The following is an 18,584-nucleotide window of genomic DNA, read 5'->3' on the forward strand; positions in this document are numbered from 1 at the left end:
AGGGCAGGTGCTCCAGTCCCCTGATCATCTTTGTGGCTCTCCTCTGGACCCTCTCCAACAGCTTTCTGTCTTTCTTGTACTGGGGGCTCCAGACCTGGACACAGTACTCCAGATGGGGCCTGACGAGCAGAGTAGAGGGGGACAATCACGTGCCTGTCCCTGCTGGCCACCCCTCTTTTGATAGAGCCCAGGATACCATTTGCCTTCTGAGCCGCAAGAGCACACTGCTGGCCTAAACTTTTCATCTGTCAAGACCTCCAGGTCCCTCTCCACAGGGCTTCTCTCAAGGACTGCTCCTCCCAGTCTGTATGGATGCCTGGAATTCCTCTGGCCCAAGTGCAAAACTTTGCACTTTGTTGTGTTGAACAACCTTCCTTGTGATATATGTGTGTTGTAAAGTATGTTTTTTCAGTTGTTCCTGACAGATACGTTGTATGAAGGATTAGTGTGCAAAATAATACGTTTGTCTCAGGGAGATATCTCCTTTTTCTATTCCAAACATAAGCCTAAAGGTGTTTGCCTACATCTTAGGTGATGTAGATAAAAATGTGTTTTTCACGTGTGATTGAGATAATGCTGCATTTGCTAAGGAACCTAAGTGCAAACAAGATTTGGTTGCTATTTAAACTGATCTTCTTTTAGGTAAAGTTCCCAAGACTTTCATTTTGAAAATTTCACAAGTTTAAAAAAGTTGGAGGGTTAAAAATATAAAACATCTACGGCTTATTGTGATGTAACATAGAAGTGCGTGTGTCCCTTACTTTTTTCTGAGATTGCAGCTCAAGAACACTTATTGCTCATAACGTGATGGGCCCATAATTCTCGCCAGTGAGATGTGAGGCTTGGCATTCTCCAGTCCAAATTGACTTGGATGGCTTAGAACACTGTGGGATGATTCATGCAGCCAGCCAAGATTTAGACCTTCACAGATAGTAGTTATTGACCTCTCTGTACGCTCTTCCAGATGATTGGCACATAAAATACTTAACTACTATCCAAGTTGCAGAATTACAGTACAAGTTCTGCAGTTCAGGTATAAACCTTTGTCTTAGAGTGTATGGCTGCTGCTGATGCCCAAAATGTGAAGTATTATTTGCTAACGTATTCTAAAAGGTTTGCTTTGCCTGGATAGGATGTTACCAGGCTTGATAATTGTATATAGCCACAGCAGTGTTAACATTGATCTTTTGAATTAATTTAGTAGTTGCTCAGAACTACTCCTCGGATCAGCAAAGTGATTTTTTTATTTAGCTAGTTTCGGTCTAGTCAGGTTAATACCTAATTAACTGTTTTAGAATAATAAATATAATTTACTGAATCAGTGAATAGCCTTTCAGGTTGGAAACAAATTTCTCTCCCTACCTTTTCTCAGACAAATGGCTGCTCACAAAGTGTAGTCATTATTTAAAACAAAACAAAACAAAAAAAATCTGAATTATAATGCAGAGACTATTTTAAACACGAGGATAAATTATGATAGTCAGACTTGCACAATTTGCTCTTAATAGTGGATAATTTATTATTGTTCCTGGCACCAACCAGGAGCTATAATTACTGTGCTTTTTTTCTATAATTCTTGAAATGCAGAATTTATCAGTGCCTTTAGATGATATGAAGTATACCACCACATACATAATGTGCATGCATGTGCACAGGGAGTTCAACAGTTTAATGACTGTTTACGAGTGTTGATAGTGATAGGACAAGGGGGAATGGTACTAAACTGAGACAGAGGAGATTTAAGTCAGATATTAGGAGGAAGTTTTTCACACAGAGTGACGCACTGGAACAGGTTGCCCAAGGAGGTTGTGGATGCCTCATCCCTGGAGGCATTCAGGGCCAGGCTGGATGTAGTTCTGGACAGCCTGGTCTAGTGGCTGGTGACCCTGCACATAGCAGGGGGGTTGAAACTAGATGATCATTGTGGTCCTTTTCAACCCAGGCCATTCTATGATTCAATGAAAAGATTGAGGGAGACCCTGTGATTGCTTTGTACCAGAGTGTCCCAGCAGTAACACAACTTCGGTTCTTTCCATCACAAAACATGAGTTGGGTACCTGACATACATTCTTCTAGCCTTCTTTAATTCATTTTTAATTCTTTAAGCCTTATGAGGAGTGATTTTAAGAAAAGCCATATTTCCCTTAAAGATCTGTTTTACTCATATGTATAACCCAGTGACTTGGCATGAACTTTAAACATGGAAAGCACTGTTGTTAATCATCTGTGTTGATTGAGGGAATTACTGTTTAGATTTGTGTCCTGCATCATTCAATCTGATAACACTGCTGGTGAAACCACTACGGTTGTGATTTTAGTGTTTAGAATAATTTAATAATGTTTATTGAATTTCAGCATCCAGAATGATGATGTTGCCAGTCTTGTCACAATATTAATGTTGGTGGTCCAGGTCTCTTCAGAAGGATGCGATACACATTTCAGTGCATATAACACTCTATCCCTGTGTAGAAATCATTGCTTTAAAATATGAGCAGCTTAACCCATACAGTTCTGGTGGCACAAAGTAAATCTAATAGAAACATTTTACTCTAAGCAAGACATAGCTGTTGTAGGTAGGAAATCATTTCCACTGTTTTACACAGTGTAACTGAGCCATGTGTTGGGAATAAATATGTGATTTATACAGGCACAATTTCCTATTATGTTCTAATGAGAAATGTTAAATATATTAGTATGACTCAGGGCTTGACACGCAATAAAGACTGTGTACGATGGCAAACAACCAATTATCTCAGTGCATTATTTATTTCTTGAAAGCCTTGACATGGGTAAGGTCACTATACATTTTTAATGGGAATGAGATGCTAGGTTATAAAAAGATAATTCAAATAACAATACTTTGTTAGATCTTCCTGCTGTGCGATGTATAATCAGGTGCAGTGACTTAAAGAACACTAATGAGGATTTAAAGACACAGCAGGGGCACATTTAACAGTCACACACAATTCCGTCAAATGCATTTACGTAGAGCACCTCTGTTGCAAGCTAGTGTTGAACAGCTGTAGTAGAGATGTATGGTTTAATGTGTAGCGTGGTGTACTTTGTGAAAATAACAGTAAGTCAACATTCTGGATCATGCACTGGGTAGCCTGGTCTAGTATTAAATGTGGAGGTTAGTGGTCCAGCCTCTGGCAGGAGGTTGGAGCTTGATGATCCTTCAGGACCCTTCCAGCCCAAGCCATTCTGTGATTCTGTGATGATTGAGGAAAACAAAGGAAGTGGGCTCTGAAGGTATCATTTGAAGTCAATGCCAAGCTTTGGTGATAGTCTCATTTGCCTCTGCAGTGAATCACTGGGAGTAAAGTGCTGCAAAACAACATTGATATATTTCAGTCAGTGGCCCACCTGGTTTGAGGTCCTTTTCTTGATAGTAACCTGTACCAGGTACTATCAGAAAAATGGAAATTCTGTCTTGAGTATGGGGACTGGAAACCCATAATTTAGAGCTGCAGAAAATCTAGGGCACAAATACATTTGTAGCCAGAATTTGCATATTTATTTTTGTGCTTAATGTGTCTTGGAAAAACAAGTTTGTAGAAGAAAAATCCAATTGTTTTTTAATCCCTTTGCAGGTCATAAGACAAGTGGACTTCTAATGGCTGAATTACAGTTCAAAAATAGTAGTATCACAGGAGGCAGAAGCATGGTTGGCTGCGAAGAATGAACACTAATATCGTGCAGGCATGCAGGGGCAGCACCAGGAAAGCGAAAGCTCAGCATGAGTTCAGGCTTGAAAGGAGTGTCAAAAACAATAAGAGCTGTGAGACAGTTGACCTTCCTTCAGTCCACAGAAAAAATCATGGAGCCAGTCCTCTGGGACCATGCTTCTGGGCACCATGAATGAAGAGATGACTGGAAATAGCATGGAATCACCCGAGGGTGATGCATGCTTGAGCTGCTGTCTTGGTTTCTGTGATATAAAGTGACTGGAGTAATGGGCAAGGGAAGTGAGAACTGTTCATCTCAACTTCTGCAAGGCTTCCAGCTGTCTGCAGCAATGTTCTTGTATCCAAGTTACAGTAAGTGGAGCAGGGATGGGGCACAGTCAGATGTGCAAAACTGAGCTGCATGTATCAGCTCAGAGGGCTGCAGTCAGTTGGTTGCATCCCAGCTGGAAGGCATGGACTGCAGGGGAAAGGGAATGGTAAAAGGAGGAAGGTTCAGACTATGAGGAAACATTGTTTTCTGTCAATGGTGCAGCTTGTCCAGAGGGTTTGTTCCATGTCCATCCTTGCAAATTTTGAGGTCTGACTGGGCATAACCCTGAGCAACCTGGTCAGAGCGCCCAGCTGCCCCTGCTTAAGGCCAGAGGTTGGACTGGAGACCTCTTGAGGTTCCTTCCCAGCAGACTTACCCTTCAATCCTGTCAAAGAAAACATTAGCTGTAGCATTTGTTGCTCCTTGAATTTTTACAGGGTATCAGAAAGTTTTGTGCTAGCTGATGTGTTAGAAGTTATGCATCTATTTTTCCCCTAGAGACACACGTTTATTTATTTTATGTACCCAGTTTGATTGACTCCAACAAATTTGGTATCTCTGAATTTTAAGGGTGCTGTAATCAAAGTGCAAACATCTGTTATTGTGGAGCTTTATATGCTAGCTGAGTATCTCTTCTGATATTTTTTTTTTCTGCCATTTTCATGGCTATACCCATAGTTACTTAAAATGTTCTTTAATCTTAATGTTAGGCAGATATTTTAATTATTGGCATAACTGTTCATATGCAGTACACTTTCCATCAAATGTGTTTGAGGAATTGCAACTTCACTTAGAATCTGAGAAATTCATGCTGTTGACATTTGAAACTTGTTAATTAGAAATTCTTAACACTTAATTAAAATTGCCTTTGAAGTGGACCCTAATTCCACAATAATTTATTGCTTGTGGAGTTAAATGTGACTGTCTTCTATTATGTATAAGCATTTTGGTCACCCCGCCTTGGGTAAGAAGATACATTGTGAGCAATTGAATACCCATAATATTGACTGTGTAGGAATTGATGTGAGCAGTTTGCGGGTGATGCATTATTTCAGGCATTTTTTTTTCCTCGTATTTGGTAGATACTTAAAAATTCTCATTCATAAATTGAGCTCCTTTATAATTCATTTGCTAACTGCACAAAAGTCAGTGTTTGCCTTTTTAAAAAAAACCACACTAATGAGTGCTACTTGCCAGTTTCAATATTAACATGTTCTCAGGAGTTCATGCTGAAGCCTGTGGGGAGTGGGAAGGCCTCAAACTGATGTTAAGTAGGATAGAGATGAAGTTGTGACAGAATGTACAACATTTGCAGTTTGGGAGATACATCACAGTATGTATCTTTCTTTTTGAAGCATCAGAATAAGCAGATTGTTTGCTCCACAGCAAGAAGCATCTACAGCTCTTACTACGCTTCCATACGCATGCACTGTGCAAAAGAGAAAGTTGATCAAATAATGTTTTGCTTCTGGCAAACACTCTGACTTTCTCTCCTGGGCATTCAGCTTAATTTTATTATTCTTGTGTTATTTTGGTATGTACGTGAATCAAATGGTATTTATACACAGATTTGCAAATAGCAGCCTCTGTGCTCTCTTATTGCTGCTGCTCTGGTGGAGCTGCTGGGGCAAGGGCTGTGGTTACAGCTCTTCCTAACAGGTGGGATGAGGCCACTGACAGAGTATTTTTGGTTTCATCACTTGCTGCCTATCATCTCTACAGCTCTGTACTTGAACTGTGGCAGATGGTATCTGGAGTCCTGTGAGAGCCAGCTATGCTGCTTGCAGGTGTGTCCTACAGTTTTTGTTCTTAAGGGGTGCAGCTGCATTCAGGCGTCTCCTCTTTGTAAGACTACAGTAAATATGCTTCATCTTCTGTCCCTCTACTGGGCAGTGCAACAAGCTGAGCTGGAAAATGGCATCTGACTTCTGAGAGCAAAGGCTGTTCATATACTGGTTTTTCTTTAATAAAAAAAGGCTGAATCTAAATTGAGGCTGAACGTATACAAGTCTGAGGGGCTGGATGGCATGCATCCCAGGGTTCTGAAGGAGCTGGCTGAGGTAGTTGCTGAGCTGCTCTCCATAATATTTGAAAAACAGTGATCGTCGGGCGAAGTCTCTAGTGCTTGGAAAAAGGAAAACATCACTCCTGTATTCAAGAAAGGAAGAAAGGAAGATCTGGGGAACTACAGGGTGGTGAGCCTCATCTCTGTGCCTGGGAAGACCATGGAGCAGATCCTCCTGGAAGAGATATTAAGGCACATGAGAAATGTGGAGGTGATCTGAGACAGCCAGCATGGCTTCACCTAGGACAGATCATGCCTGACCAATCTGGTGGCTTTCTATGATGGAGTGACAGCATCAGAGGGCAAAGGAAGGGCAATTCATGTCTATCTGGACTTCTGCAAGGCCTTGGACATGATCTCACACCACATCCTTATCTCTAAATTGGAGATAAATGGATGTGAAGAGTGGGCTATTTGGTGGATAAAGAATGTTAGGAAGAGGGTGGTGAGGCACTGCCACAGGCAGCCCAGGGAAGCTGTGGATGCACCATCTCTGGAAGCATTCAGGGCTAGGCTGGACGGGTACCTGGGCACGTAGATCTGGTGGGTGGCAGCCCTGTCCATGGCACAGGGGTTGAAAATAGATAATCTTTAAGATCTTCTCCAACCTAAGCCATTCTGTGAAAAAAAAGTTTCTAAAAACTGCCTATGGATAAAGGAAAATCTGAAATGAAAGTAAGACCTGCTTAATTCAGTTTTCTAAAGTTTAGTGGTTACATTTTTAACGCAAAGTGTGAAGGCTGACTTCTTGGTATACTTTTATTTCTGCTTATATGTTGTAGCTCTCAGATAAATTAGAAACACTTCCATTGGCTTAGAGTAATATCAAGTCAAAAAATTTTTAGGGCCCAGCTACTGGAAGGGAACTAGGTATACTTAAGGACTACATTACCTTACATTATTCTTGTTAAAAGGACGTAGTTTGTAATGTCTGTGATTTATAACGTGTCAGCTTTGGACACTGACAATCAATTTGTAATTATTCTCTGTCCTAGGGGAGGGAATGCGATATATACAGGAGCAACAGTTTTCTCCCCAAACTGAAGGGCATGATCCACCAGCCATTTGTGCTCCAGCAGGGCATACAGTATTGCTTGTAGGTCATTTGTTTCCCTGGAAAACTGGATTGGCAAAGGGCAGTGTGATGTAAGGAGGAAGTACTGATGTCAAGGCCTCCAAACCAACTGCTGTGGCTGTTTTACCACCTCTCTGGATCTTTATTGTGGCAGAGCCGAGGATCTGTGGTCCCTTTGGGCTGCAGGCACAGCCAAGCACATCCCACAGGCTGCAATGGGGAACAGCATTCAACCATTTGACGTCTCACCCAGGAGCTCAGACAGAAATGCTGGACTAAATCATGGCTGCTGTTACATGCTAAATGCTCTCTTTATTTTCCAGTGTGCAGTGCCCCTGTTGTATCTGTCTTCATGGCAGCAGACTGCACATTGGCAGGTGGGTAGAAAAGAATGCCAATGGCTCCCCACAGTTCAAGCAGCTCATTCTGCTACTAGAGCAGATCAGGGTGGAATTCAGAGTACAATTCTAGTCATTATGTGTTTCCAGGTAGGCTCCTGGCAATTCTATTTAATACTTATTTGGTCATCAGTTACTAGAAAGTCACAATTTATGCAATTAAAAGATATGTGAAAATTTGTGTCAGATGGCCGAACTATTCCCCTGACACAGTTGATGTCATATACTTCTTCTGGCACCAGGAGAAGTTAAGTAAAAACGTGTTGTGACTTGAGACTTACTTTTGATTTTACAAACTTTGATTTTAGTTTTCAGTAAAGGCAAAAGATAAGGGGATTTCTTACATAGAAACCTGAGCTCATACAAACTGTGGTGGCACGCTGGAACAGGTTGCCCAAGGAGGTTGTGAATGCCCCTCCATGGCCAGGTTGGATGTGGCTCTGGTGGTTGGTGACCCTGCACATAGCAGAGGGGCTGAAACTAGATGATTTGAGGTCCTTTTCAATCCAGGCCATTCTATGATTCTATGTTTATGTTTTATGCAATCATTTTTCTCAAGTTGAATAATGAAGCAACAGCCCAACTAATAGTAAGGGTAACCTTTAAGTAATGTTTATTTTGTAAATTGGATCAATATTGTTTTTGCAGGACTGTGAAAAATCTTCGATGTTATCTTGACCTATTTTATTTTTCCTATTTGTTTTTAATTTTAAGCGTCATATTCTTTAAACAATTCTGCAGACTCGAGGGCAATTGATATAAGAGCACAAAACTACTTTGGAGATCGACTAGTAGTTTTTTAAAACCACTTCACTTGTAACTGTGGTCAAGGAAGAGTGGCAGTCTAGCTCAATTACTATCTTTTTGGTGATAAGCTGTACATTTTTAATTCATAGTATCCTTCACTAATTGTCTGTGCTTGAAAGAAAATCAGCAGAATATCAAAATTTCTTATTGCTCTGTATCATGAAGTATTACAAAAAAATCTTTTTAGCTTTTAATAGTTCTTATATAAAGATAAATGCATTGCATGTTTCTTTGAAACATGTCCTTTTTAAAATACATTTCAGTTCTGAATAGATGGCTCATTTTTGTCTTTTTGTGTGTGTGTGTGTGTGTGTGTTTGAGCAAGGCTTCTAAGTGTTAAAAAAAAAAATCTGCAATATTCATTTGGTGTTCAAAAAATCTTATCCAGTTGTTCTGTGAATATTGTGCTGGAAGGAAATCGAAGTAGTTATTCTTGGTATATAGTGAAAGGTATGGCTCTGATATAATTAATGTTACTTGTAACATAGTGTCAGAATTATTGTCTTGGTTTCAGCTGGATAGCCTGAGCAGCAAACTGTTGCTTGGGCTGTTGCTGAACGATGGATGCACACCCAGAGCCAGGCCAGCCGCTCAGCAGGGAACAGCTCCCGCCATGATGGCGTAGGTTGGAGCCAGGGCAGGTGGCCTGGATTGGCCAAGAGTTATCCCATACTACGTGACATTGTGTGGAAGGCCATAAAGCTGTGTGTACTTGGTTGGGGGCAGGCCACTGCTTGGCTGTTGGATGGGGGTCCACTGGTGGGTGGAGAGACCTCACGCTGCTGGTGAACAGTTGTGTTGTTGGCTTTGTGTCAGTCAGTGGGTGGCATGTAACTGTGTTGCATATAAATACATATAGTCATAATTGCTTTTTTGTTCCTGTTTTCCTTTTCTGTCATAGTAAATGGTTTTTATCTATTTTGTATCCAGTCCTTTCCCTCATCCCACTTGGGAAGGAGTGAGTGAACAGCTGCGTGGTGCTGAGCTGCTGCCAGCTTAAACCACGAGTCCTTTTGGCACCCAGTGGGGCTCAAAGGATTGAGATAGCAGCATATCTGACCAGAGTGTGTTAAAATTGTTCTAAGTGTGAAAGTAGGTTGATAGTTGCTGGTCACAATATTATTTTTAATTTTCTGAGGTCTTTCAGAGTTATTTTTTTTTTCGTTAAACCTTATTGTTTAGTACCTTACTTGTTAGTTGTCTTCCCTGTTATGCTGTTTACCTTGGAATGCTGGATTAAGATTATCATTTTTCTGTATGGTGTATGGTGTAACACCAGCCAAGAAACTAGTGTGGTATTTGATATTACAGTCATCTTACTTTGAGAACCTCATCTTAGAGATTATTAGTGATTACGCTCTTTACTTTGTCTCCTCAAGGAGTCAGGCTATGGGAGGAGACAAGTGGAAATGTTCAAACCAACATGTTGTTACTGCTTTGTCTGCTGAATGTGTTTCAGGTTTTGTGTATGGTTAAACAAATGCTAAAGAACATCACCCAGAGATCTGCCTTGAGTCTTGATAGTTATGAGTGACAGAGAACATAGGATGGCATGGGCTGGCACCCCAAGTGTTCTGGAACTTCACCCCTGAGCAACTGCAGAATCCTAGAAAAACTAGTAAGATGTATGAAAAAGATGTCACCAAAGCAATCCTAGGGGACACACATGACTGCAGTGTGCTGGGGCCTGGCTTATTCCTACCGAGCTCTGTTCAACACTGTTCAACACTCCAAAGGGAAAGAGATCTCTGGATCTGATGACAATGCTACAAGCCCTGTGGTTGCTCCAAGTCCCACAACAGGCCCTGCTGCTGCCTCAGACCCCATGACAAACCTTGCAGTTCAACCAGAGAACCAATCTGTGCCAGTATCAGTTGTCCCTACACACAAGACAAAAATATGACTGTGAAAGTCATCTTGTTTAGTAAGGACAAATTCCTGCTAAGATGAGGATGGAAGAAGAAGATAAGGAGGAAGCAGGACCATCGCAAGAATAGGAAAAGGTAGAACTCATAAAGTAGGCAATGATCATCCTAGCTCTAACTATCCTAACTATGAGTGAGCTATGAGATACGCAAAAAGACTTCAGCCATCATCCAGGTGAGCATATTGTCACCCCGCTGCTCCGATGCTTGGATAATGGTGCCAGTAACCTAGACATAGTGGGCACAGCTAATTCTCGCAGGTAGTGAATATGTTTCTCCATGGTGTTCCACTTGCCTGGGATCATCCTACCACTTGGGCAGTGAAACCAGACAGCTGAGATCCCTTTCTATGGAGAGGGGCATTGACAGAGCAATTAAAAAAGGGACATGAGCCTTCACTTTATGAAGGAGACTCTTGACAGACAGTCAGGATCTTCAAAGAAGATCTGGTATGTTACCCAGGCAAGTGTGTGGTCATTTCCAACCTTGTGATTCTATGATTCTATGATATTTTTATTGTCACATTTTTGTACCTGTTCTCCTCGTTTCACTTTGTTTAGAAAGGGAGCACACAGTTGTGTGTGCTTAGCTGCCTGCCTGGTTAAAGCACAGTTATATACTAAAGAGTGATAAATAATTGTTGGTAGAGTTGGGTAAAAGAACCAGGAAAGCAGAGCTGATGTGGTCCTGAGCAGTCTGAGCTGACGGAGTTGCCTGCTGAGTCAGAGAAACAGCAGAATGGCTTCTAGTTGCCAGTGCAACTCGACACTTCTCTGACACCTGGAAGCTTACCACATTTCTTTGTTTTTATTTATATTTGCTAAAACTAATTTAAACCCAAGCAAACCAAAAAGATTTTGAAAGTGCAACTTGAGACCTTGGTTTTCTTCCTGGTTCTATCAATCCTTGAATCATATCTGTATGTGAGCTTGTTCCCCAGAGACAGATCTATAAAAATATGTAGCAGATGGAAACATAGCTTCCTCCTTAGGGCCTTGGCTACTTAACTACTTTTGGAAACCGTTGTCTGTCTACTTTTTAAAAGTATGTAGGAACCAGAGTAGAATTCTAGAAGCTTGTGCTGCATGTGCATGTCCTTGTACTTACAGCAGCAGAGTGTAACTGGACATGGTCTGGTACATCAGAAGATCTCAGAAGAACACCATGAGTGTTCTTCTCACTTGTATGTGCTTCTCAGTTGTTGACTGAAGTCAGGGCTGTACTGGGCTGTCTCTCATCATTGTAATGAGAGACCACACTCAGAAGCCATCTCAGAAGATACATTTCCTAGATGTAGGGCGATGATGTCTCTGTGTCAAGGGTTTATGGGCTGGTTCGGCCCAGTTCCGTGACTAGCAGGGCGGAGGGATTTCACAAAATCTGCACCTCCGGAAAGGGGAAACAGGGAACCCCAAAGTAATTAAAAACAGTGGTAACGATCTAAGGAGAAACAAAACTAATTTAGTAAATATGGTATCGGAATGCAAGATAGCACACTATAATACAATATAATTAGAATTAAAGCTAATAAATATAATGAGAGGAAGTGTCTGAAAGATGAAAAGGCCTCACCATAACACTGAGGTGAGATGCACAGTGTGGTTGGGCAGCAGGGAGGAGAGCCTGATGAAGAAGAGAACATCAGGTGACCTTGCCAGGGGTTGTATCTCTTCTCGGACTGCAGAGCCCTCTTGGGTATGTAGTTCTTCTTCTCTTCCGGACAGGTGCCCAGAACTGGAGCATTAACTCTTTAATTCCCAGTGCACTGCATGATGTTATGATGTGGAATACCGATAACCAAAAATCATAAAACCATGACACTATGTAATCACTGGATGCCATGTAGATGTGTGTGTGTGTGATATGTACATCTGTATGTAGCCTTACAGTCTCCCCTGGCATGATGTAATGTTTGGAATTTTATGAACTCCATTTGGGTTCACACCCAGCTCTTTATAAGGCTAGCAGGGTTAGCCGTAGTTAATTATTCTTTACAGTCTCATGCTGAGCTGATGTCCTGGGGTATTCACAGAAGTCCTTTGCTGTTCTATTTAAAATTGTCATTTAAATAAGATGTAAAACAGAGCACTTACATCCATGTTGTTTACACAGGCTTCTGCAAACTCTACATTCTGTCCTCACTTAAGGAAATTAACTTTGAATCGGAATGGAATGAGATAAACCACACTCGGTTTCACTTGGAAATAGTATGAAAATTTAATGTTCAACCATTTATTATTTTTTTTTTCTTTTTCCTTGAAGCATCAATAAATGCAAATGATCCTTTTCTGGTGCATTTGACATGAAATTCAAGTTCAGAGTAAAATGCAGAACTACCTGAGTTTCTGCTTTCATTCTGAGGATTTCACACGGCAATATACATAATTACATATGATGAAGATCCTATGGCAAGACATGGACTGTTAACCCCGATTCCCTGGCAGAATTCCCAGTTGAGTGATTACCTTCTAGCCACATAAATTTTCTTTCATTTTTTATTGGATGGTTGCTTCCTTCGCTTATTAGAATGAACTGCTAGTATACGTACTGTGGCAGTGTTAACTTGTGTGCTTTACCCTAAAAAAAACATCATTTCTACAACTAACATCTCATTGTATTGGTGTATAAATTACTTCTTTGGAAATGAAGGTCTTAAGCAAGCATAGGAGATTAAGTTAGAAGGCAGTTTCATGCTTTCTTCTTGTGAGAATTCAAGAAGGATTCTCCTTCTCCCCTTAGAAGTGGTAGTGGTGTTTGAGAAGAGATTACGATCTTTCATTCTTTTAGTTTCCCTTGAACCAGAGAAAAAGAAGCATTTCAAACTTTCAAAATCACATTGTTATATCAATAAAATGTTCAATTAAATTATATTTTCAAAAGCTTTACTTTGAATGGATCACTTCAGATATTTTGTCCTGAGTTGTCTATTGCTTTGATTGATGAATACTATATTTTCAGTATAGTAATGTAAGTAATGAGAATAGTATTCTGTAATGCGTTTACATGTCTGTCTTCTTAAAAAAAAATAAATAAAAAAAAAAGCAAATAATGAATTTGGGAGTCCTGCAAAAATGACTCAAAATTTGAGAAACATGCAGTGAGAATCTAATGATGAATTCTGAAATTCCTGCGTGTGCAGAAAACTTGTGTGAAAACGACTCAAAGATGAAGAAGCAAGACAAATTATCAGTCATTGCTTTGAGATAGAAGACTTTTAGGGATCTTATTTAACTTGTTTATTGTAAATCTAAAGCTGAGTTTGGAACTGTTCTTCCACTGACTGATGCTGCATTTCTCAAAAATAGCGACTTCTTATTAGATGCCTTCTCAGAAAAGGAGCATGTAAACCTTAAAATGTATTTGATTCCTGTGACAGTTACTGTAATGTTAGTCATTGTGCTGTAATAACTGTAAGTGCACATACTTGGTTTTTTATGTTCATTTTTCAAGACAGTAAATGTCCAAACTTGATCAGTGAAAGGCTGAAATGGATAGCAGTGAGAAACAGAGGTTTCTGTCTTTTAGGGTCAGTTAGTTTATTGATCCAAGAGAGCAGATGTTTCCACAAAGTCATGCGGAGCTAGGCTTGGTGATATGCCTGGTTTAGACTACGCATCTGCTGTGTTGTGCCTAGGTGGGTGAGTGGGGTCCAGCAAGTGGGCAGGGCTGGGAGGTGGAAGGGTATGCATCAGAGGCTGGCACAAGAGTTCGTATCACCTTCACATGTGAGAGGGCTGCAATTTAGCTGCCACAGTAGGGTTTAGTGAACCAGGAGGGAACTGTGGTGTGAAAAGCATTTTGACTGAATACATCATATCGGCAATGCTGGTTGGTGGGTCTCCTGAGTGTAATAAATTATCATGGGGCACTGGAGCAGACTGGTCTCGCTCAGGTGTGAATGCTCCATCTGGCCCAGCTGACCAAGGGGTTCCAAGGGAAGCTGAATTCACCTCACCACCCGTCTCACTTGAGTCCGTTCTCCTTAGATGGCTGCCCACCATACAAAGCCTCAGCAATTATATTGTATTTGCAGAATGGCTTTGAGCATACTGTAGAGCAAAGCCTTGTTGCAGCAGGAGGGTGGAGTTCGGAGAGATCAGCTCTCTGAGTGAATACTGGGCCAAATATTTCATCTGTGTGTGTAAAGCACAGATTAGATCTGCTCAGGTCTGCCCGGATATGTCACACAATGTCTTTTCAGTTACAAATGCAGAAGGATCAAATAGTTTGTAAAGAATCTACTCCTGTGATTGTTGCTACTCTTGAATTATGAATGACCCAAAAGCCAGCACTGTTCACTGTATTCATTCTTCAGAGCAATGCTCAAAAGGCATAGCATTGCTTTTAAGAAATACAATTTTAGACAACAAAAGGGAAACAGGTGCTGGGAAAATTTAGTTAAATGTGAATGTATTAAATGGTACATGAACTAGTCAGGTTTTCATGATTTATCAGTTTTAAACTTCAAAGGCTCTGGTTAGCTTGCATTTTTAGAGCTAATGAGTTTATCACAGCCAGTGGGAAAAAATGGTTCAAGTATATCAGCTATAAATTGGTACAAAGCACTAAAAGGGACATTAGCCTCTAATCAGATTCTAACAGTTCATTAAACATGCCTTTCCTCAATTGTGCTTTGTCTTCCCCCCTCCTCCTGCTGTGCCTTCTGCAGCAGGCAGCCACATCCCTTTTTTCATTTGGGTAAGACCTCCTCGGGGACACAAAGCAATATCTGCTCATCCTTCTCTGTCTACAAGCTAAACAGCCTGAGGGATGCTTTATTATGGTATATTCCTGATCTTTCTGTAAAACTCAACTGTGCTGCTTATAAGTCAAGAATGTAGGGGGACTTCCTGCTTGCAGAACAGGTGCTGGAAGAGCCCAGAATGCCAGCCTGGCTCCTGCTGCTGCTCCACCCCAAAACACATCCAAGCCACTGAGGCACTGCAGTGCCCAAAGGCATGAGATTTGCTTCTGATAAGTAAACACAGTGCAGCAGCCCTTGCTGGGAAGAGGGATTTAGAGCCTGGAGTGATTTCCGAGAGCTATGCTGTGGCATCATACTCCTCCCCTTGTTTTCCCACCTTGCACCTCAAACACCGAATAATAATCAATGGGTACAGAACTTATTGCTGAAAAGTAAGTGTATTTCAGAAGCTTTTAGGAAGCACTAGAGCATACCGTTTTTCTTAAAAATTCTTCTGAAGGAGTCATGATAAGAAACAGGGCAATGAACATAGGAACTCCTTACGGATAACGGCACCACACAGTGCTGAGCAGATCTGCTGCCAATGAAACACGCAAAAAGAGGTTTTTTTTTTCCATTGCAGTGCATTTATTGAGGTTTGTGAGGTAACAGAGTGAAAGTGAGTTTCCATTCTCAAGTACTGCTTTCCAGAGGGGGCCACAAATAAGTAAGTAGCTGTGGAAGAGTCACTTAAAAGCTTGTATATGCGTCATAGTTTCATATTTGATAAATAGCTGTGAGGCTTTCACATTTCTGTACAACTGACCAAAGTGTGTTGATTCATCAGGTCATATTGTCATTAGAGCGATAAAATATCTTTATTCTTAGCATCTTGTCCAATCCAAAAGGCAGCTGAGGGGACTCGCTTTCAAGTACCAGCCTTGAACCTTGGCTGCATTAGAAAATTAACTCAGGTTGAGGTGGGATCTGAACTGAAGGCACAGGAGATTGTTCTGCATAGTTCGTAAGAAAACTCAGGAAACAGTGGAATGGGGCATTCATAAATGAGGATGTCGATTCAGACAATTTCAGCTTTGCAGCTCTCACTTCTAATAGAAGTTCTCAGCACGTATTGTCCGTTACTAAAACAGTGGTTTAACATTATTATTACACGTTATTAACATTATTGTTACACATTATTAACATGTACCTGGACATGGACCTGAGGGTATTGATTAATGCTCGGCTGAACGTGAGCCAGCAGTGTGCCTGGGTAGCATCCTGGCTTGCCAGCAGGAACAGGGAAGTGATTGTCCTCCTGTACTTGGCTCTGGTGAGGCCAAACTTCGAGTACTGTGTCCGGTTTTGGGCCCCTCACTTCAAGAAAGACATTGAGGCCCTGGAGTGGGCTCAAAGAAGGCAACAAAGCTGGTGAGGGGTCTGGAGCACAGGCCTTATGAGGAGCGGCTGAAGGAGCACAGGCCTTATGAGGAGCTGGAGAAGAGGAGGCTCAGGGGAGACCTTATTGCTCTCTATAACTACCTGAAGGGAAGTTGTAGTGAAGTGAAGGTCGGCCTCTTCTCTTATGTAACTAATAATAGGACTAGAGAGAATGGCTTCAAGCTGCGCCAGGGCAGATTTAGGCTGGACGTTAGGAAATACTACTTCTCTGCAAGAGTGATCAGGCAGTGGAATGGGCTGCCCAGGGAGGTGGTGGAGTCACCGACCCTGTAGGTGTTCAAGAAACATTTGGATTTTGTGTTGAGGGACATGGTTTAGTGAGAACTATTGGTGATGGTGGATGGTTGGACTGGATGATCTTGAAGGTCTTTTCCAACCATGGTGATTCTGTGATTTTGTGATTCTGTGATTATTGTTACATGTTCATGAACTTCAGTTAGAAGAAACTTACTTCTATAATGGTATAGAATTACAACTTTTGTCAAATGTTTTTCATGTTTTTTTTAATTACTCTTGTCTTTTTTTGCTCTAGGACGTCAGCGCCTTTGAAAACAGAATGTTAATGCTGGATGGGATGCCGGCAGTCAGAGTTAAAACAGAGCTGCTGGAATCTGAGCAAGGGGTAAGCAGAGGTTTCTATGTATGTGGCTTCATTTTTCAGCAAGCTGGTGACCTTAGCCAAGCTACTCTGTGGTTAGTTGGCCCTCCTGTTGTATTGCCCTTTTCTCTGTTACCATTTTGGAGCTCATTTTCTTGGAAAATGTGGTGATGTGATCTTATCTACTGGGAACACAAAACTTTGTGGACGATAGGCTGAAATTATCTAGTTTAGCGAAGATATTTTCTACAGTGTAATTTTAAGACTCCCAAAAAGCATGCAGTTTGAAGAGTGGAGAAGAGTAATGGATTGCAGCAAAGAAGCCAAATTCATATGTCCAGTAAGGCTCACAGGTTCATGCTATTCTATCTTCTTGCATTCTTTGCCTTAACACGGTTGATTTGTCCTTTATAAGCTTGTCCTATTTCATTTACTATTTTTGCAAAACTATGTAGAACTGCTCTTTGGGGTGGAATATATTTGTTTATCGTTGTGATAAGGGAGCTGGAAACTTCATATGGTTAAAGTTAGTGTTGTGGAGTCTGCTGAATACTGAACTGACCCTATGAATACAATTCTGCATTTTTGCGGAGGAAACATTTGGTGTTAGAATGGTAGATTTTAGGAAAATGGGTGACTGAGGTTTTGGATTTGCTCATGGCATTTTCTTATACGTGTGTTAATAATTATATTAGAGACTGCAGATTGTCATGAGAAGATCTAAATTTAATGGGGATGTTTATAGATACTAACAAGATGAGGTTTTGTTCTGTCATGGAGTCTTTATTCCCTTGTGTGCATTTTATGCTGTGCTGAAGAATTCAAGCCACCTTCCCATTCTGGACTCAACAAGCAGAGAGTATAACAGAAGAAGCAGTTCTTGCCATGTGAGGATAGCTTTTGCCTCCTTTTGTTAGCTTTTTTCCTTCCTGCTATTTTCTCAGTTATTTAATTGAGAACTTAAATGATATGGAAGACAAGGAATTAACTTTCAGGATGGCTTAATCTGAAAGACTTGCAAGGAGAGATCAGTTATTCAGAATGTTCTTGAGGCTTTTTTTGAGCAGAAAACCTTGACATTTAAGGGCGCTTTTGCTCATCTCTCTGTCTTCTCAAGAGTACCATCAGAAAATATGCCAGCCTTGCATAGGCTGAGGGAACACCGAAGTTTGACTGTATTATAAACCATGGTGATGAAAAGACAGATCCATTAGAGGTAATTTTAAATCCTTTGGATGTTTATGTCTTTATATGTAATACAAATCTTCATATTCTCCAGAAGGCAAATGCTATATTGTTTTGCTTTGTTTTTAATTTACAGTAAGTTCTATACGTGATAGATATAGCTGGTCCCTTCAGGAAGAATACTTCCTTCAGTAAAGTGTGATTTCATTCTGGAAGACCTATTTGGCATCTTACGAACTGGAAGGAAATGAGTAATTTATATAGTTTTATTAATTTCCTTAGGTTTTATTTTTTTAATATAAATGTACAGACTTCTGTGTAAGCAGAAAATGATGTCATCTCTTTCTTTTCCAGTGACTGAGACTTTGGACAAAGAGCTCAGTTTGA

General features: G+C 40.8%; 1 protein-coding gene across 1 annotated transcript in view; it reads left to right on the forward strand.

Moving 5' to 3' along the window:
• Positions 1–18,584, forward strand: part of KLF12 (KLF transcription factor 12) — a 280,926-nt gene that overhangs the window by 92,324 nt on the left and 170,018 nt on the right. Inside the window, exon 3 of the mRNA XM_085228226.1 lies at positions 16,947–17,036. Within this exon, the coding sequence (XP_085084352.1) occupies positions 16,947–17,036 (90 nt within the window). The remainder of the gene's footprint in view (positions 1–16,946; positions 17,037–18,584) is intronic.

Source organism: Meleagris gallopavo, chromosome 1, assembly GCF_905368555.1.
Source record: "Meleagris gallopavo chromosome 1, MGAL_WU_HG_1.1, whole genome shotgun sequence".
NCBI lineage: Eukaryota > Metazoa > Chordata > Aves > Galliformes > Phasianidae > Meleagris > Meleagris gallopavo.